Source organism: Oncorhynchus kisutch, linkage group LG21 (assembly GCF_002021735.2).
Source record: "Oncorhynchus kisutch isolate 150728-3 linkage group LG21, Okis_V2, whole genome shotgun sequence".
Lineage (NCBI taxonomy): Eukaryota > Metazoa > Chordata > Actinopteri > Salmoniformes > Salmonidae > Oncorhynchus > Oncorhynchus kisutch.
In genome coordinates this window covers 21,276,879-21,298,404 of record NC_034194.2, presented here as the reverse complement: position 1 = coordinate 21,298,404, position 21,526 = coordinate 21,276,879, and the positions used below count along the sequence as shown (strand labels likewise).

Sequence of the window (21,526 nt, the reverse complement as noted above, 5' to 3'; positions counted from 1 at the left end):
GAAAAAAGGTTAGTGTAATCAGTTAATTAGTTCTATGTTCATAGGAAGCAGGCTCAGTAAGATCAATAGAACTGCTTTATAACATGAAATACTGTATGGGACAGAATGGTTGGTTCTATGTCTATGCATATCTACATGTATCTGTCAAACATAGGTACATTATATATTCATTATTTCTCTGGATGGATCAAACCCATTTCATAGTTCTGTGACCCATATCCATATCACTCTAAATCAATTTCATTAAGGGTAATACATTATTATTACAAATGTGAGCTCACACAATAGCAAGTTCGCTCTGGTAAGGCCAGTTACAGTTGAAGTCGGAAGTTTATATACACCTTAGCCAAATACATTTAATCTCAGTTTTCACAATTCCTGACATTTAATCCTAGTAATAATTCCCTGTTTTAGGTCAGTTAGGATCATCACTTTATTTTAAGAATGTGAAATGTCAGAATAATAGTAGAGAGATTGATTCATTTCAGCTTTTATTTCTTTCATCACATTCCCAGTGGGTCAGAAGTTAACATTCACTCAATTAGTATTTGGTAGCATTGCCTTTAAATTGTTAAACTTGGGTCAAACATTTCGGGTAGCCTTCCACAAGCTTCCCACAATAAGTTGGGTGAATTTTGGCCCATTCCTCCTGACAGAGCTGGTGTAACTGATTCAGGTTTGTAGGCCTCGCCCAAAATATTTCAGTTCTGCTCACAAATTCTCTATAGGATTGAGGTCAGCAATATGTGATGGCCACTACAATACCTTGACTTCGTGGTCCTTAAGCCATTTCGCCACAACTTTGGATGTATGCTTGGGGTTTGTCACAACCGTCGAAAGAACTGGACCAAAGCGCAGTGTGGTGAGTGTACATATTTCTTTTATTTGAAATGACACCGACAAAACAATAAACAATACAAAACAACCGTGAAGCTTAAGGACTATGTGCCACAAACAAAGACAACTTCCCACACAGAAAGGAGGGAAAAGGGCTACCTAAGTATGGTTCCCAATCAGAGACAACGATAGACAGCTGTCCCTGATTGAGAACCATACCCGGCCAAAACAAAGAAATACAAAAACCTAGAAAATAGAACATAGAATTCCCACCCAAATCACACCCTGACCAAACCCAAAATAGAGACATAAAAACCTCTAAGGTCAGGGCGTGACAGGGTCATTGTCCATTTCGAAGACCCATTTGCTGCCAAGCTTTAACTTTCTGACTGAGGTCTTGAGATGTTGCTTCAATATATCCATATAATTGTCCTTCCTCATGATGCCATCTACCCCCACAACATGATACTGCCACACCCGTACTTCATGGTTGGGATGGTGTTCTTCGGCTTGCAAGCCACCCGCTTTTTCCTCTAAACGTAACGATGTCCATTATGCCCAAACAGTTCTATTTTTGTTTCATCAGACCATAGGATATTTCTCCAAAAAATACGATATTCATCCCCATGTTCAGTTGCAAACCGTAGTCTGGCTTTTTTATAGCGGTTTTGGAGCAGTGGCAGTTGCTGAGCGGCCTTTCAGGTTATAGGACTTGTTTTACTGTGGATATAGATACTTTTGTACCTGTTTCCTCCAGCATCTTCACAAGGTCCTTTGCTATTGTTCTGTGATTGATTTGCGCGTTTTCACCAAAGTACATTAATCTCTAGGAGACAGACCGCGTCTCCTTCCTGAGGGGTATGACGGCTGCGTGGTCCCATGGTGGTTATACTTGCGTACTATTGTTTGTACAGATGAACGTGGTACCTTCAGGCGTTTGGAAATTGCTCCCAAGGATGAACCAGACTTGTGGAGGTCTACAATTTTTTTCTGAGGTCTTGCTACACCCCCAACTGACTCAAATGATGTACATTATTCAATAGGAAGCTTCTAAAACCATGACATTATTTTCAGGAATTTTCCAAGCTGTTTAAAGGCACAGTCAACTTAGTGTATGTAAACTTCTGACCCACTGGAATTGTGATACAGTGAATTATAAGTGAAATAATCTGTCTGTAAACAATTGTTGAAAAAATGACTTGTGTCTTGTACGAAGTAGATGTCCTAACCAACTTGCCAAAACTATAGTTTGTTAACAAGAAATGTGTGGAGTGGTTGAAAAACGAGTTTTAATGACTTAAGTGTATGTAAACTTCCGACTTCAACTGTATGTTACTCCGGTAAAACTGGCAGGAGTCCCGTTGGCAGGGACAGATCCGGAAACATTCCTGGAACAGCAAATGCTTTCATTTGCATTTTGAAGGTTTATCTTCCTGGAACAAAACGAATTAGCACGAATTGCTATAACCTTCTGTTCATGATGGCTGCATTAGAAATACAAAGGAGGAGAAGAAATCCTCTTTACTCTGCAAGTCTGTATGTTTGTGTGCAGTTAGAACATATCTCAGTGTTGTGCAGGGTTATGACATTCCTGAGGCAGCACAAGGTATATTGGTTTCTAATGGATTTCATTTCAGTCATTTGATTCCAGTCATACACCAATCCAGAAAGACAGTTGATTTGTAAGAGTGAGTGAGTGTGAGTGAGAGAGTGTGTGCTTGTGCGTGCATGTGTGGCTTCCACCTGACAATTTCACAATAAAAACAAAGAAGCACCTTCAACATCCAACTATTGCCTATCAGCCCATAAAATGGCATTACAATAACCATGTCAATAGCCGGGACAATATCAGCCAAGCATCAACCCTGATTTAAAACTCTTGAGTAAAAATGTTGGTACATTGACCAATATTACACCGAAAAGATAATGCTACAAAACACTCAAAACACTTTCTCCAGTTATGGACACTTCGGTTTACTCTGTACTGCATAACAGAGTGTTTGCGTCACATAAATTCAAGAACAACTTATTGCATGCGGTTTTGCTGTAAGGTTTTATTGACACTTGCTTGCTCAGACGTCATACATGACTGCAGTTGGGGGAGAGTCTTTATGATTCCACTTCAGAAATGTTACCACATAAAGGAGCTATTCAGACATATCTGCAAGATAAAATAACCCTTGTGGGATTCAAGATGACTTGTTGGAAACATTCTCACAGTTATATCATTTTTGTTGTTGCTGATTAAATAGACTATAGACCTTACACCTTTACACAGTATTTGTCTAGACAATAATTGTATAAATTGGCGTCTAGACATAAATACATGGTGGCTGTTCTAGCTCTTATCATGAACTGGAGCGACCTGGCTTGGGAGGCCAATAGAAGGAAATACAGCCCTGGCAGGAACACATCTGTCAAGTCAAAGTACATTTCCTGCTGATTGTTCAATTAAAGATGGATTACCCTAACATACCACCACATTGATTCTCATCTATAGTGGCTTCCTCCCCAGTCGATACTCATCTGCTTATTTACCACAAGGCAGATCACTTAAAACAGCATCAAGCTAATTCTTACTGCTGTAATCTGGAGTAAATGGTAAGAAAATACAGAAAAGAGATGTTTGACAAAATGATCCTCTCTCTGAGTTCATTATGTCTTTATACAAGCATGAAACCAAAGACAAGAATGAATCTGGGCAAAACATAGGCCCAAGTATGGGCAAAAGTTCCGATATTTATTTTATTTTATTTCACCTTTATTTAACCAGGTAGGCTAGTTGAGAACACCTTTATTTAACCAGGTAGGCTAGTTGAGAACACCTTTATTTAACCAGGTAGGCTAGTTGAGAACACCTTTATTTAACCAGGTAGGCTAGTTGAGAACAAGTTCTCATTTACAACTGCGACCTGGCCAAGATAAAGCATAGCAGTGTGAACAGACAACAGAGTTACACATGGAGTAAACAATAAACAAGTCAATAACACAGTAGAAAAAAAAGAAAAAAGAAAAAAAAGAGTCTATATACATTGTGTGCAAAAGGCATGAGGAGGTAGGCGAATAATTACAATTTAGCAGATTAACACTGGAGTGATAAATGATCAGATGGTCATGTGCAGGTAGAGATATTGGTGTGCAAAAGAGAAGAAAAGTAAATAAATAAAAACAGTATGCGGATGAGGTAGGTAAATTGGGTGGGCTATTTACCGATGGACTATAGAGGAAAGTAGGCGTCATCTACCCGTCATCTACCTGTATTGAACTATTGGTTAAGGGCTTGTAAGTAAGTATTTCACGGTAAGGTCTACACATGTATTCGGCACATGTGACAAATACAGTTTCATTTGATTTGCACGGTGAGTGGTTCTTCTTTCTGCCTGGATGAACATGGAAATGCCATACTAGCTGCTGCATTGTCAAGAAATCTCCCTACGTCCTGCCCAACACGGCAATGGGATATTAAATAGTCGCTAGCTTAAAAAAACTTCTTCAGGCTAGGGCCTATTTTTTCTCAATTTCCGCCTGACTGACGTGCCCAAAGTAAACTGCCTGTTGCTCAGGCCCAGAAGCCAAGATATGCATATAATTGGTACCATTGGGAGGAAAACACTCTGAAGTTTGTATAAATGTTAAAATAATGTAGGAGATTATAACACAATAGATATGGTAGGAGAAAATCCAAAGAAAAACCAACCAAAATTTGTGTTTATTTTGAGAGCAAGGTCTTCCAATAGAACGTATAGGGAAATCATTAAATCTAGCTCCCAGTATGAAATTCCTATGGCTTCCACCAGATGTCAGTAGTCTTTGTTCAAGGTTTCAGGCTTGTTTCTTCCAAAATGAGGAAGAAATATGAGTTTTACTACAGGGATACAGACTTGGAAATGTGTGTATGCGCGCGCGACGAAGAGGACGCGCACCTGCTAATATCGCTTTCCTATTGAACATACTTGTTTCAGTATGCAATATTATAGTTTAATTACATTTTAGGGTATCCAAGCATTAAATAGAAACATATTTTGACTTGTTGAAACAAAATTTAGGGGTACATTCTCGTGTTGAACTAGTGGATTACTCAAATCAATGGCGCCAACTAAACAGACTTTTTGGGATATAAAGAAGGAATTTTATCTAGCAAAACGACACTACATGTTATAGCTGGGACCCTTTGGATGACAAATCAGAGGAAGATTTTCAAAAAGTAAGTGAATATTTAATCGCTATTTGTGAATTTATGAAACCTGTGCCAGTGGAAAAATATTTTGATGTGGGGCGCCATCCTTAATAAACAATTGCATGGCATGCTTTCGCTGTAAAGCCTACTGTAAATCAGACAGTGCAGTTCAATTAACACAAATTTGAACATTCAACTGATATAAGACACTTGTATGTACCTAAATGTTTAATATCCACCATTTGTATGATTATTTATTTGAATTGCGCATCCTCCAGCTTCACCGGAAGTTGTTCCGCTAGAGGGACCCCTAGCCTTTTGACATGTAATATGTCATGCTTGAGGACATTAGCGATAAGTATCTACATCAGAATGGCTTTAATGTCTCCCTGAATATTTTTCTCTCTCCTTGGAGCAGGAGCAGATCAATACATTTTGTTCAAAACTTACACTTTCCGATCCAATAAATTGACATCTTTCGGTCTGCTCTGCTCTGTGCATTAATTTGTGTGAATCTCTTTCTCTCTCTCTCTCTCTCTCTCTGGGTGTGGTTGTGTTTGTGAGAGAAAGAGTGAGAGAGCATGTCTGTGTGTGGTCTCTCTCACTGATTGCGGGGGACACTGTCATATGCCTTCCCGGAGCAACTTGAGCATGTTTGCCATGACCACACAGCCCCTGTCCTGTTTACAATTCTAAACAAGACAGGTGCTGCCTGCTAGTGTAATGGTGTATATTCGAGTGAGTAGTGCATACGTGAGTGTTAGTGCCAGTGTATGTGTGAGCATGTGTGCATGTGTGACAACCCACAGAAATGCTCTCTCACTCTTACTCTCCGAAATATGTCAATTTATTGGATCGGAAAGTGTATGTTTTGAACAAAATATATTGGACCACAATGGAAATAAGCTTTTAAGCTTCAGTTGTGTTATCATTGATGATTTTATTAAATCATATGTGGAGGCGTCACCGGCTGGAGCGCCCTGGAGGCAATGGGTCTACGTGCATCCATATGTGTGTGCATATAGCACACATTCCTCCCCAGTCTAAGGCCAATAACAGTAATGAGTTGGATCAATGAGCTGACGTAATGAGGAGGAGTTATCTGGACTGTCTCTGGTAGCGTGCCACACCCACCAAGTGTCTGTCTGTATCACACATACCCTATCTGGACTGTCTCTGGTAGCGTGCCATACCCACCAAGTGTCTGTCTGTATTACAAATACCCTATCTGGACTGTCTCTGGTAGCGTGCCATACCCACCAAGTGTCTGTCTGTATTACACATACCCTATCTGGACTGTCTCTGGTAGCGTGCCACACCCACCAAGTGTCTGTCTGTATCACACATACCCTATCTGGACTGTCTCTGGTAGCGTGCCATACCCACCAAGTGTCTGTCTGTATTACACATACCCTATCTGGACTGTCTCTGGTAGCGTGCCATACCCACCAAGTGTCTGTCTGTATCACACATACCCTATCTGGACTGTCTCTGGTAGCGTGCCACACCCACCAAGTGTCTGTCTGTATCACACATACGCTATCTGGACTGTCTCTGGTAGCGTGCCACACCCACCAAGTGTCTGTCTGTATCACACATACCCTATCTGAGGCCATTGACTCAAGGTTGGTGGCAGCAGCAGCACAGCACTGAATACGGATGACTTGTCTGTGACACAACAGTGGTGACAAATTGGCCCAAGAAGTGCAACAGCTGCCTGTGAACCTACATTATCATATTGCTTGGACTGCTCTTAGGAATCAATGTGTTATGTGGAATGAGTAAATGTGGTGGTTTCTTCTTCGGTGGTGTATCGACATTATCCACTCTTTCCATGGACTTTTTGATCATGAATGATAATAACCAACACACTACTAAATGAAAATCAAGCCTCAACCAGTTATACTACAGTGTTTACTTATTCCCTCTTCTCTGTAAATCCCACTTCCACTCATGCTTATTATTCAGTGTGCTCATTAGGTACCAAACACATCAGTTGTTTCACTTCCCACCACTTCCTTCTCCATTCTCATTGGTCCTGGTGGACAGGCTTTTGCCAACAAAATATATACATGTATCTTCAGTGTCGCCACTCGAAAATGTAAACGGTTCTAACTCGACCATACTGTATACTGTACATGGAACAACTGTCTCCATTGACATACACTAAAATAACATCATCCCCTCATCCTGACATTGATTCACTGTGGAGTTCTCTCAGGATGTTTCTCATATCTGCTTCAATCACTCTCTGATAGGACTGTTCCTGGACTCTAATCTGAGTACAACTCAAAGGTTCTAATCAAGCCCTAAAGAAGATTGTATTCCCTATCTGTCACGCCCTGATCTGTTTCACCTGTCCTTGTGATTGTCTCCACCCCCTCCAGGTGTCGCTTATTTTCCCCAGTGTATTTATCCCTGTTTCCTGTCTCTCTGTGCCAGTTCGTCTTGTATGTTTAGTCAAGTCAACCAGCGTGTTTTTCCCGTACTCCTTTTGCTATTCTCTTTTGATAGTCTTCCCGGTTTTGACCCTTGCCTGACTGAACTACTTTCCCGCCTGCCTGATCATCCTGCCCTGACCTTGATTCTGCCTGCCCTTCGGTACCTTTTGGACTCTGAACTGGTATTGACCCTTTTGCCTGTCCATGACCTTTCTCTTGACTTATTTGATTAAAAAATATTGTAAGACTCCAACCATCTGCCTCCTTTGTCTGCATCTGGGTCTCGCCTTGTGTCATGATACTATGGCCATAATCATAATAGCTGAGAAATTGTCACATCCATAATCATCATCATCCTACGCTCATGACAATAATATTAATGAACGTGTCATCAGCGTTCCAGTCCATCACCGGCCGGCTGGGTCTCAGAGGACCAGTGTTCGCCACATTGTGTGAAGCCTGTAACCAGCCGTGTCCAGTGTCACTATTCGTCTTAGCCTGTGGAATAAAATCAATTCCTCCAGAATTATGTTTTCCAGACAGGAAAATGCAAACTCTGTAAATCAGAAAGGACTTCCTGTAGAGCATTCACTGTGATTGATCTGACTGTGGACTAGATTTAGGAGGCATGGTTTAGATACAAGTACTAGGTGTAGGCTTTTACCAGTTCTTCAAGAGTAGTGTTCAGTAGTCACGAAACAGGAGAAATTACTTTGAAATGGAGTAAGACTCCCACAAAGGCCACCGTGCCCGCCTGCAGAACCATTCTGCTAAGCATACACACAGCGTCAACACTTTTTAATTTTGTCCTTTAAAACAATTTGTTTACAATGATTTATGTTTTAGTAGTGCGAGCTAAATCTTTCTAGGACAAAGAATAACACATGTTGTGAAACAGAGGATTCAGAAGAACTGCAGAAAGTAAGTACTTATTTTACAGCAAAGTGAATAGTGTGTGAGTTACAGTACAGTAGGTAAGGTGAATGTCCACAGCTCATTTGGTGCAGAGAGAACAACAGGCAGTGCCCTGCCAGTGGTGACATGTACGTTTCATGAGTCCTGGCACAAAGCCCTCTCTCCTCCCTCTTTTCCTCCAGTTAACAACTATCTACCCAGGGAGACGAGAACTGACAAGCTCAGCAATACAGTAATTGGCTTCACTAAGATGACATCCCAGGTAGACATAGTTGGTAAAAGACATGAAACGGTGCACTGTGTTAAGACATCTTACAGTTGTCCACTGACGTGTGGTGAGAGTCGACTGCCCTCATGGGGGTTGGCCCAGTCCAAAAAGACTATCGTTGATTGGTTATGTACGATTTGTCAGATGATTTAACATTACATAACTAAAATATCATTTGGACTTTGAGTCTGGCGATAATCACGTTGCATTCATTTCGAGGATAACGACAAAACAAATGTTGGACAAGGATGGAGTCAAGTATAGTCTTTGTTTACTTTGTGAGAAACTACAGTGTCATCCCTGGTGGTGGGTGGTGGAAATCTTCAGTCTCGGAGGACCTGTCACGTGTATTTAGTGATTTAAAGCAGCAATTAGCAGTTGAAACAATAACAAAGCGCTCTCTGTTTCCGTAAAAGCTGAGGGATGGGGCTGGAGAAATGTAACTACTCTCAAATTCATAGACTGAAATATGGATGCAAGGACTGACCATCCACGATATCAACATTAGTTTTAATCATGTTTTAAAGCTGCATAGTGTTTGTTTAAATTTACATTGTTAACTAACATTGGAGTAAAACAAGCTTATATTTTGAGTTCTGATGGGGTACAACAGGTGAACTAAGCTCATGAGACATGAATAAGTTATTTTCTTCATGAATAAATGGGGACATATCATTCATTTATAATTACAAAAAATGGCTGTAGCAACTGCAGATTGCCTCTTTAATTAAGTTCTTCCCTGGTGAGACACAACCTGCAGGTCACCCAGATGCCTCTGCCTCCTGTTCCTGCTTCTTACTTAAACTTTATTTACGTCAGAGTAGTTTAGTCTCCAGGGATTGACTGACTTCTGAACCTTTCAGACTGGGAAAATAGGTTACTGCATATGGCAGAAAACCACATATACACAGGAGATCGCCTTGTGATACTGTGGCTTAGAATGGTTTGAGTAAAAACTCTGCCGGGAAACTTGTATTACCCTCCACAGACAATGGGACAATTAAGACGGAGATGTTTGTAGATGCTGGCACTTTCATAAAGAGTTTATCGATTTAGATAATATACATGTTATAAGTAGCCTGCAATTTGTGATTGTTAAGATTATCATAACTCAGTTCAAAGTTTTCATACAAACAATAAATAGTCAGGCTTTTTTATTGCAGCCATTAGATGCTGTACAGTAGTGCTTTGTAACGTACGTAATACAATGCATTTTAATTGTGATTTCATAGTTGATTAAAACATTTATCTGATGATTATTTGGGAAATATCAAGCATTGTTGTACTGATGTTAGATACACTCACATATATGCAGGACAGGCACACACAAACACACACACATATACACACACATACACTTATACACATACACACACACACACACACACAAACACAATTCAACACACTCCCACCAAAACAAACTGAAAACAATCAGTGGAGGAAGGGGTGGCCCTCTTTGAGGAAGCCCTCAGCAGCCAATTACCCTAATCTTTTCCCCAATCAGCAACATGGCTGCCCCTGATAAGACTAAGCAGCTCCAGACTCACCCATGGAAAAGAAGGGGATCCCCAGCAGCGTGGAGTTAAACTTCCCGTCGGAGATGAAGAAGATGCCAGCTGCAGTCACGTTGGCGATGGCTATTGTGAGCACACCCAGTAGACCCAGGAAGGGCTTCCCCCTCAGGCAGTCCCTCATGGAGCTGGAGATGGTGGCTGCCAGCAGGAGGAGCACCATGCTGACCAACACCTCCCCTTTAGCCAGTACTCCCGTCTGGTGGAAGTCCCTCCACAGGCTGAAGGAGGTGAGAGACTGGATGTGCAGGTCCTCGCTGAGCGTGGACAGGCGCGTGATGAGGGCGCAGAAGGCGTTCTCCCACTTCTCTGCGATGACGTCCTGAACCACGGGGCCATGATTGCGGAGGTAGTAGGTGATCTGGACGGCACGGGCAAACTTCACCTGCTGGTCTCGGCTGTTGGGCGAGAAGGCCACTCCACCCAGCTGGTGGCCGATGAAAGAGACACGACCGTCCTGGGATATGGAGCACAGCAGACAGGATACTATCAGACACACTGACAGATGAATCTCAAGTCCCTACAGAGCATAGCTGGTGATACGCTGTTTGGTTTCTGTTACCTGAAATAACAACAGTCGGTTATGATTTTGGATTATGATTATCTTGTGAATGATTTAAACACTGTGACCCATCAATCAACCATTACATAATGCATGAATTCCCTGCAGGAGAGATGACACATTGAATACATTTTACGGTAAAATAAATAATGTGTAATATCATATTTACTAAGCAATAGTAAAATTGCACTATGATAAACTATTCCCATCATTTATACTATAGTAAATTGTGTATCTGGGAATCATGCCTGAAAAAGTCTGGTTAGTACAGCTACTACAGAATCAGAGCACATGCACTGTACTGTATGATTCCTAAAACACGGTTGAATAAGACATACGTTAAACCAATCACTGGCTGCCGAGTTGTTTTTAGAAAGGCATATTTTGTCCTATCAGTTCAGCACGCCGCTAGTATAGGGATGCCGTGATATTCATTCCCCCAGAAGGTGACTGATATGTGGAGATGAAATACAGGACACCACTTAACTGTCCTCCAGAGAAGATGGATCTCCTAGACAAGTGGGGGAACAGTTAACTTGTCAGCCAATTGTGGAATTATGCAAATTTAATAGAGCATTGTTTGTTCATTTCGGACAAGGGCCCTAGCTGGTCTGATTTGATCACTATTTGTAATCTGCAGCCTACTGTACTGTACAGACAATCCTGGATCTCTTCAATACAATACTTGATGTCGATTGTACAACTCTAACGTTGGAAAATGAATGATTCCATGGGGTATTGTAATTAAATACCACTTGCACTGTCAGCAGAACAGGGAATTTCCTGTTATTATTGCCATTCATTCCCTATCATGATCATGTAGATGGAGAAATCAGTAAGAACTTCTCAAAACAGTGGACCTGAACATTTATAGCCAACCCCACACCACAAAGACTCCTCTAACAAGCAGACGACATGAAAGTCTGACATACCAACCAGAGATGTAAACGTTCATAGTGCAGTGCCATGGCTTGGTTTAGCATCAGACTAGTAAGCACATGAATAAAGCCCCCAGCTGACATCACAGCACTGAATGAAGAGCAACAAATGTGTCAAGACATTCAGCTCAGACAGACGGGGAGTATCAATGATGCAGACGATAACCAGACAACGCATGGAAGTATCTGCCACAGAGGGGTGGAAAAGAAGGTCAGTATATGGTCAGTATATTCCAACCTTAAAACGGAAGCCTTTTACCCAGATGAGGTGAAAGGGGTTGGTGGCAACGGGAGGACAAGGGCCAGAGACATATGGGGAAACAGGCAACTAGCTGCAATAGTAATGCGTGGAGACCGTGGCCTTGGATGCAGAGGAATGAACGGTAGTAGGATGTGCTGTCTAGAAGTGATTTAGGGACAGCCCAGTATGAATTAACAGTGCAGGCCCAAGTGCATTACACAGCTAGGCCTGGTGCAGGAGAATTAGCTAGCTCACACTAGAAATGCTCATATTGGAGGAGACACAGTAGCTAGACATGTGCCTTGCAATTTAAGATGCTCTGTGTAGCAAAGGCATTATTTTGTACAGTACAGTTTTCCACTCTGTGACTAGGCTACTCATGTTACCCAGCATAATAGTCTCACTCAAGGTAGATTATTACCTAAGGCTCTATCTACACTCATTAATCTAATGGGCTCACTGTGCCATGTTACTAGCAACAGATCTGGTCACCTGTTGTAAAATTAGGCTACCTGTTGTAACTGTGTAACAGCTGATTTATATATAAACCTCATTTATAACCTGCTGTTTAAAATGACATGGGCATAGGTAGCCTAGCAGCCTAGCAATACATCTGCAGAGGGCTGCAATCACAGCATACACTTAGGAGGCATAACAATATTTTAAAGGGGAAGACGGGATGCAGGCCCTTACTAGTCTATCAGCTATGTCATTATATATGTGCAGGAGACACTGCATCAGAATAGGAAGGGGGATATTCCCTGTATACTGGAGCAGTGCAGGGCTGTGCCGCCAATTCACAACCTGCAGCTAACAATTAGCCTACACACCGGCAATTCAATCAATCTATTCTGAGTGTTTCCTTGCCTTGACTGCCTGATATGAAGACATCAGTAACCTACATAATAGGCTTAGTGAATACAACTATTGCGTTCATTGAGAAATTATTGCAGGTTTCAGACAGTGGGTTATGGTCTCATTACAGAAACATTGTCCCACTGCTAATCCAAGTAATTCGTTCGTTTTTTTAATAACACAGCGTGTCAGTCACGTTCTCTGACACTCAAATCGGTAATTGATGCTTGCGGCCAAACAAACATTGTAGCCTATCATTTTACTATAATAAAACATAATTCTCGCCTTCTTACCTTTAAGGTTGTATTTGGATAGCTCACGGGCACCTTCGAGAAAGTATAATTCGACAGAATAGCTAAACGGATATCTTCGAATATCGTAATTATATCATCCAAGATGCATCGCTTATCCTGATGGCTCAGGACACAGAGATGAGCGAAAGTGTAATTGAATCCCTTGTAATTAACACTCAAATCCAACACCTGCTTGTGAACCTGCAGGACCTGGTCGGCTAGCTCCAATATATTTCCCCCAGACTTGGCCAGTAGAATCAGTCTGCCATATCTGCCGGGGGTGTGCAGGTCGGAATACAGCTTGTTTTTAGACTGGTCGATGGGGAAAAGGCTGTTCGCAAGACTCCGCTCTACTTTAGCAAAGCTGTGGGTCGGGGCAACCAGTATCTCGAGGTCCGTTTCGGGCTTGAATCTGCTCAGGACTGTAGATCCGAAAATGATGGTTAAGACTGCGGGAACGGTGAGGAAAAAAACCGGATGCCTACTAACAAATAAGCCCAGCCAGTAGAAAGAAGCTTTGAGCCCTCTGTGTATCATTTGCCGCAGCATCCTCCTCCAGATCCAGCTTGCAGATGCCCCGTTTCTTCCTATGAAGCACATGTGACATGAGACTCCGTTGCCCAGTTTAGTTCATCTGTATGATAATACACTACACCTGGGAAAAGAGCACTGCAGCAATTTCCAACAAGACTGTCAGATATTGCTCATCTCTCGTTGCTTTTTGTTGTTGTTGTTTAATCTCAAGCCATTCCTCCCACTTATTAACCTCAGATCCGTGACTAGTCCTATTGCTCCTGCTGCAATAGCAGCAACCTGCGGCTGTCTGATGTGCTTGCATACCTAGTTCTAACTATACTATTGGTGCCGCCTACTTGACTGTAACCATGTGCTGGTTGAAGGGGGAAGACGGAGAAATGCTGATGGTGGGTTATTTTAGGAACACGCGCAATAGCCATAAGAGTCGTGAAATATTCACTGGTGGCACAATGGCCACATGCACTTCCTGAAATCACTCCCAATACCCCATGAATGAGAACCATGCTGTTGCGCTTAACGCTAAATAGCTAGTAGCCTAGGCTATGCTAGGTGTATTTTATACATGGGTGTATTTGATCAATCACATAGTCTTGCTCATATTTAATACTAGCTAATGAATTATCCTCGTGAGAGGGGGAGACAGCATGTCCTTCAAAGCCTTTCAAAGTCATGGGGAGTTTGCTGAGGAAGTTATTTTTTCACCTCAGGAAGTTTATATTTACATTTTAGTCATTTAGCAGACGCTCTTATCCAGAGCGATTTATAGGAGCAAAGTAAAGTAAAGACAACGCTGGATTGCCTCTCAGTACAACACTTGTTTACACCTGCCACACAATCTGGAACAATACTGTCAATGATACCATCGGGTTACAGCAGGCTACCTATTGCTCACTTTTTATCTGTTGGGATTCATTTGGCAGTAAATAAACAAACAAGCAATTCAGCACTATTGAGGCGATTCAGCGACATAATCGGAATTCCTATTTTCAGCACCAGGACAGCGTGGACAGCGACAGTCACTTGACACTGTGGAGTCCCTGGCCAGGATACATGGAAAGAGGCCTATACAGGGAGGGAGACGCCTAGAATAACCTGGAAGCCACCCCTATGAACCCTGCATCCTTGCATGACGCTAGATGCAACTACCTCCACTAGGCTACATAAAATCAAAAGACACATTGACAAAACTGTTGCCTAATTTAGTCATGTTTGTTCCCTTGTGCACTGTGAAGTGTGCCCTCTGCTTGGAGAACGGATTCACTATTGCTCTCCTCAGTGATTGACCATACCACTTGCCTTTAAATATGTGCCAAGTGTTTTCTTTAAAAATCCACCAGGTCTGTGGGATGGTCACATGCACACTGCTGTTATTATGAGTAAAAGGAAAACATCTCAAGACAAGTGGATGAAGTGGAAGCTTAATCGCTGAAACCACCCTGGTTGCTGCAATATGATCAAATATGCAATGTAATACCTATAGGCTAATGTTAACTAACTCTCCCTTCACTCAATGCCAGTCACACCACGTCATAAAACACTAATGAATTGAGTTTGTGACGCTTTCTGATGAATGGTGTTGTGAAAGAGTGTAACACAATCCTCCAGCCTGCGTTGCTTCACACTAATGACTTTTCATTCAGCTCACTTATAAGAGAAATTATCTAATTATGGTGATGCATTCTCCAAAGTGCACATAAAAACAACCACGGCATTGAAAGTGCAGCAAGACATCCATCATGGCAATGAAGTCATATATGGCATACCTCAAATAAATAATCATAATAACGTCATGGAGGAAATTAAGTCACCAACAAAGCTAGTAAAGGAAGTTCTCCAATTACTCTAGAAAGAAAGAAACCATATCGTAGTACAGTAGGTTTTGCTGCATGCGGATCTGCATTGGATGAAGAGCTTGGTTTGAGAGCTTCAAGTTCCTCGGTGTCCACTAAGGATCTATCATGGTCCACACACACCAATACAGTCATGACAATGCCTCTTCCCTCTCAGGAGGTTGAAAAGATTTCTCATGGGCGCTCAGAACCTCAGATCTTCAAAAAGTTCTACATCTGCACCATTGACGAGCATATTGACTGGCTACGTCACCACTTGGTATGGACACTGCTTGACATCCAAGGCTACAGGGGGTAGTGCGTAGAGTCCAGTACATAAGTGGGGCCGAGCTCCCTACCATCCAGGACCTCAATACCAGGCAGTGTCAGAGGAAGGCCCTGATAATTGTCAAAGACTCCAGCCACCCAAGTCATGGACTTTTCTCTCTTCACGGCAAGCGGTACTGATGCACCATGCCAAAAGTATGCGGACACCTGCTCTTCAAACATCTCATTCCAAAATCATGGGCATTAATATGGAGTTGGTCCCCCCTTAACTGCTATAACAGCCTCCATTCTTCTGGGAAGGCTGTCCACTAGATGTTTGAATATTGCTGAAGGGACTTGCATCCAATCAGCCACAAGAGCATTAGTGAGGTCAGGCACTGATGTTGGGTGATTAGGCCTGGCTCGCAGTCAGCTTTCCAATTCATCCCAAAGGTGTTTGATGGGGTTGAGGTCAGGGCTCTGTGCAGGCCAGTCAAGTTAAACCACAACGATCTCAACAAACCCTTTCTGTATGGAACTCGCTTTGTGCATGGGGTCATTGTCATGCAAAAACAAGAAAGGGCCTTCCCCAAACTGTTGCCACGAAGTTGGAAGCACAGAATCATCTAGAATGTCATTGTATGCTGTAGCATTAAAATGTTCTGTCACTGGAACTATGGGGCCTAACCCAAACCATGAAAAACAGCCCCAGATCATTATTCCTCCTCCACCAAACTCTACATTTGGCACGATGCATTGGGGCAGGTAGCGTTCTCCTGGCATCCGCCAAACCTAGATTAGTCCGTTGGACTGCCAGATGGTGAAGTGTAATTCATCACTCCAGAGAACGAGTTTCCGCTGCTCAAGAGTCCAATGGTGGCGAGCTTTACACCAGTCCAGCCGAAGCTTGGCATTGTGCATGGTGATCTTAGGCTTGTGTGTGGCTGCTCGGTCATGGAAACCCATTTCATAAAGCTCCCGACAAACAGTTATTGTGCTGACATTGCATACAGAGGCAGTTTGGAAGTCGTTACAACCGAGGACAGACGATTTTTAAGTGCTACGTGCTTCAGCACTCTGTGGTCCCGTTCTGTGAGCTTGTGTGGCCGACCACTTCACGGCTGAGCCATTGTTGCTCCAAGACGTTTCCACTTCACAATAACAGCACTTACAGTTGCCAGCTCTAGCAGGGCAGAAATTTAACGAACTGATTTGTTGTGAAGGTGACATTCTATGACAGTGCCACGTTGAAAGTCACTGAGCTCTTCAGTAAGGCCATTCTACTGCCAATGATTGTCTGTAGAGATTGCATGGCTGTTTGCTCTATTTTATACACCAGTAGGCAACGGTTGCGGATGAAATAGCTTAATCCACTAATTTGAAGGGGTGTCCACATACTTTTGTATTTATTGTGTATCTACCTCAATTACCTTGTACCCCTACACATCGACTCAGCACAGGTATTCTGTGTCATGACTGGCCTGTGAGGATCAGAATGGGTCAGATCAGCTTGGCAATGGCTGACAGTAACCAGACATTCTCTCACCAACAGGAGAGGGGAGGAGGGAACTGGTGTGTGGGTTTTAACACCTCCACACTCTGTTGTAAATTAAGGTAGAAGAAGAATGCCATATTGGTTTTTATTTTGTGATGCCATTAAAAATGGTATGGACGAAATACGGTAACTTGGAAAGTTTCCATCCAATACATTGTGCATGTAATATGAAAAATGATGTAAGTATTATTGTTAAGATAGGGACATGATTTTAGGAACCATAAGAGAAAATAGAAAAACATAACTTTGTGCATAGTAAGTAGCCGTGAGGTCAGAAGAGCGTTTCAGCCTGATGGAACCGTCCTTTTTGACCAGAGTGCTTAAAAGGACTGGCTGAGAGTTAATATTTCAGACCATGAAAGACGAGGAATTGCAGCCCACGTCTAAAGTGGTTTAAACACTGAATTTCAGAGACCAGGAAACGTGAGGCAGGAGCTACACGTTTGAAGTGGTTTGAACTTTGAACCTCAACATGAGGTGAAGAAATAAACTCTCCTTCCTTTAGACCAGAAAGACGGCGAGCTGCAGCTCATGTCCATTGTGGTCCGAATCCTGAATACCAACACAAGGGGGAAAACAAACTCCCCTCTCAGACAATCACTGAGACAGCTGATTAACTGTCATTAGTCAAATATCTAGAAAAGCTCATCTAAGTGAGACTATCCTACTACGCTCATCACATAGTGGGAACCGTCGACACGGCTGGCTAGCTATCTTCCAGAGTGAACAACAGTAGAAGACGGGAAAGGGGTGACACCTTCGGACAATCAGAGCCATACAATCTTGCCGCTGAAAGGCCAACAACCTTCTTAAGGAGGGCTGGTTCCCAACAGAGATGAACAGAAAACAAAGGCATTCACACGTAAATACATTCATGATTTCTTATTCCAAATGGGTGGCGGTTTGTGTGCAAACTATTTGACTACTATGAGGATAGTTCTGAAATGTATAAACGGTAAGTGTCTTTCTCTCTCTCTCTCTCTCTCTCTCTCTCATGTCGTTGTGTAAAAAGTCGCCATCTTGTAAACGTCCGCTAGGGACCTTTGTGTCATGTATAAAGTGTGCATGTTATCCTGTTATTATTTAGTTAGCTAGTAAATAAATAATGAAACCAATTTGTGTAGTACTGAATCACAGGTAAGGCTGGTGTTTTTGCAGATCCAAGAAGGTTACGACTGTTCAGAATGATGATATGATAAGAGGTAATGATTAATAAGATGACTATTTATCGATGTAATAGATATATACCTTATAGAATTGAATTCAGGAGACTTTAACTCTTTAAACAACCTCTTCTGTGGTGCCCCAAATTCCTAATGGGTTAATTGTTACATAATTCATTTAATCGGGTAACAATTCAAATAAGAATATGTTCATAACTGACATGCTGTTACGGTTTTCTTCGGGTGAAAGAGAGTCGGACCAAAAAGCAGCGTGGTAATTTTGATACATGTTTAATAATGATGAAAACGAATAATACAAAAACAACAAACGGAACGTGAAAACCTATACAGCCTATCTGGTAAAACTAGCACAGAGACAGGAACAATCACCACGAAACACTCAAAGAATATGGCTGCCTTAAATATGGTTCCCAATCAGAGACAACGATAATCACCTGCCTCTGATTGAGAACCGCCTCAGGCAACCATAGACTTTACTAGAAAACCCCACTAAGCCACAATCCCAAAACCTACGAAAAACCCCAATACAAAAACACACCACAAAATAAAAAATAAATGTCACACCCTGTGGCCTGGCCAAATAACACTTGCCTAGTTAAATAAAGGTTAAATAAATAAAAAACATTTAAAAACATAGTTATTGGATTAAATAAATAACAGTCATCAGATTAGTTTTTCTCAATTGCTAAAACACAATTTCTGAAACCTTGCTCCATTTCCTGAAAACATTAAACACAAAACCTCATCTTCAAGCACTATTTACATAACCTCTGACTCCTCTTGGAAAATGAAACATTCGCCTCAAAACAGTTTGAGGCGAATGTTCAAAATCAAACACTGCTCTCAAATCATAAACAAAGTGATCAAAATGACATACACTCTCAAGCAGTCAGTAAACAATACACCGAAAAATAGAAAACACATTGTTCGAAACATACAATTCTCAGGGAGAAGTACATTTTTAATCTAAAAAAATATTCATATTTTTCCCTCATTGTCTTTTGATGAACGAAAACATGTTCTATCATAGTAGCTCAAAATTGATCAGAAATTACTACTCTGCTTTGCTCTTTGCAATTTTATTTTTTGTTCTTCCTCCTCCTTGTACCCCTCCTCTTCCTCCTCCTTGTACCCCTATTTTTTCTGCATCTCACAAACTTGTCCATTGTCTCTGTGATACTGTAATTATTGTTCTTTGTTGATATGAACCTGCAACCAGTCAAAATCTATTGAGCAGTCAGTACTGTTAATAAATGGAAAGCACAATGTTCAGGGCCATACAATCTGTCCATTGTACAGTATACAGCCTACAATGCACTGTACTACAGTATCCATTCTCAGACTTTCTCCTTCCCACCTTCAACAACCTGTTTGCTCTCTGAACTGGCTTATATTGGTTGTGTCGCATCATTTGAAACAGGTTAAATCAGTTTTGAGTGGTTGTGTTCAATCAATGACATATGTTCTCTATTTGTATTTGATTGTTGCCACTTGTGTTTACCAGTATGGATGACATGTGCATTAGAGTGCAGAATGTGTTTACCAGTATGGATGACATGTGCATTAGAGTGCAGAGTGTGTTTTGAGAAGGATAATGTGTTTAGAGTTTTGCTGAAAAGTCTAAGTGAGATCTGCAAATTGTGTTTTACCATGTGAAATAGTTTAAGGTATTGACAACAGACTGCATAATTAGCTAAATGAGTCCAGGCAACTGAGAACTTTGTACAGCCAATGGGTTTTAGTGTTTTAGCAATGGAGAAAAACTGTAATGAAAGTCAAGTCACAACATTTGTGTGTATTGCCAAGTCATCGTTATTACTTTATTTACTTTTCTATTATTTCTCTATTGTCTTTCTCTCTGCATTGTTGGGGAGGGTCCCTCACTGTTCGTCGACATCTGCTGTTTACAAAGCATGTGACAAATAAAACTTGATTTGAATGACCGCAAGCCTTGCATAAGTTATGCGTTTCTTAAGTACACTGCATTCAGATGACAGTCAAGCCAACCAATGTAGTTGTAAACATGCAGTTATTATAGTACATCTTATTTACTTATTTAACAATGCTCAGTTTTCCTTCCATAAACTTTCTATAGAGTGTTATTTAGTTTCATCTGTGGAGTTTTGAATGATATCACACTGACATGCTGATATCCCCAGTGACTGCTGGTTTTGATTTGAAACATGGCAATGATTTTTTCGGTTTTATATTTCTTGTTGGGAACCAGCATTGGGGTTTAATTTGTTCCTCAGCTGTCCATGTTGAAATTGTTTTTACGTAACCCATTACAGCACCCTGGGCCTATCAGGTCTTGTGTGTATGTGGTGTGTATTATTTAAATGTAGACTCTTTATGAAAGTTATTTTCTGCCTCAGTGATCGTCTTCCATCCTTGTGATGGCTTGTAATCCTGCAAACTGCTCTCACATTGCCTCTCACAACTAATCACCACTATTCATCAACACCCCCAGACACACAGAAAGAGAAAGAAAGAAAGAGAGAGTGTATACACATTTACCCACTGAATTACGGATTGCTCTCCTTTGTTGTGGAGTTCTATGAAAGATGACAGTCACTGTCAAGAGGGTGGTTGGCCTTAAAAAGCATACTGTACAGTACGTCACAACGGTTTGTGTTGATATATGCGTGTGCACTTGTTCAAACACAAATCTCCATGTGGTCTGCAGCATGACAAACAGAGGTAATGCTTTGACATTTAAAACCTCTAATACCTTAAGCTGTGACTGCAGCACATCCTGTTTGAACAGTGATAAAGGTCAAGCTATGTTTCAAATGCATCATCATATCCTTTATGCTTATAGTAATGCTTTATTTTCAGCACATAAATGCAATACACATCTGTCAAAATGTTCCCTTGAATTATGCTATAATATTCTAATGTTACAAAACAAACATTTCTTTAGGCCATATGATTTCAAATATTATATTGCAAGGAGCTTAGCCAGAAGAATATAATACAAGGAATTACAGATCTGTTATTCATATTTTGAAATAGATTCAAGGGGATCAGTAAACTGTCAGTGAATTCCAGGAGGA

The 21,526-nt window shown here is 41.4% G+C and overlaps 1 protein-coding gene across 1 annotated transcript in view; it reads right to left on the bottom strand.

The window, feature by feature from the left end:
* Positions 1-13,923, bottom strand: part of LOC109866290 (patched domain-containing protein 1) — a 38,732-nt gene extending 24,809 nt beyond the window's left edge. The window contains exons 1-2 of the mRNA XM_031800997.1: positions 13,099-13,923; positions 10,186-10,666 (exon numbers count right to left, since the gene is read on the bottom strand). Coding sequence (XP_031656857.1) covers positions 10,186-10,666; positions 13,099-13,698 — 1,081 coding nt within the window. The 5' untranslated portion in view covers positions 13,699-13,923. The remainder of the gene's footprint in view (positions 1-10,185; positions 10,667-13,098) is intronic.
* Between the last annotated feature and the right edge of the window lie 7,603 nt (positions 13,924-21,526).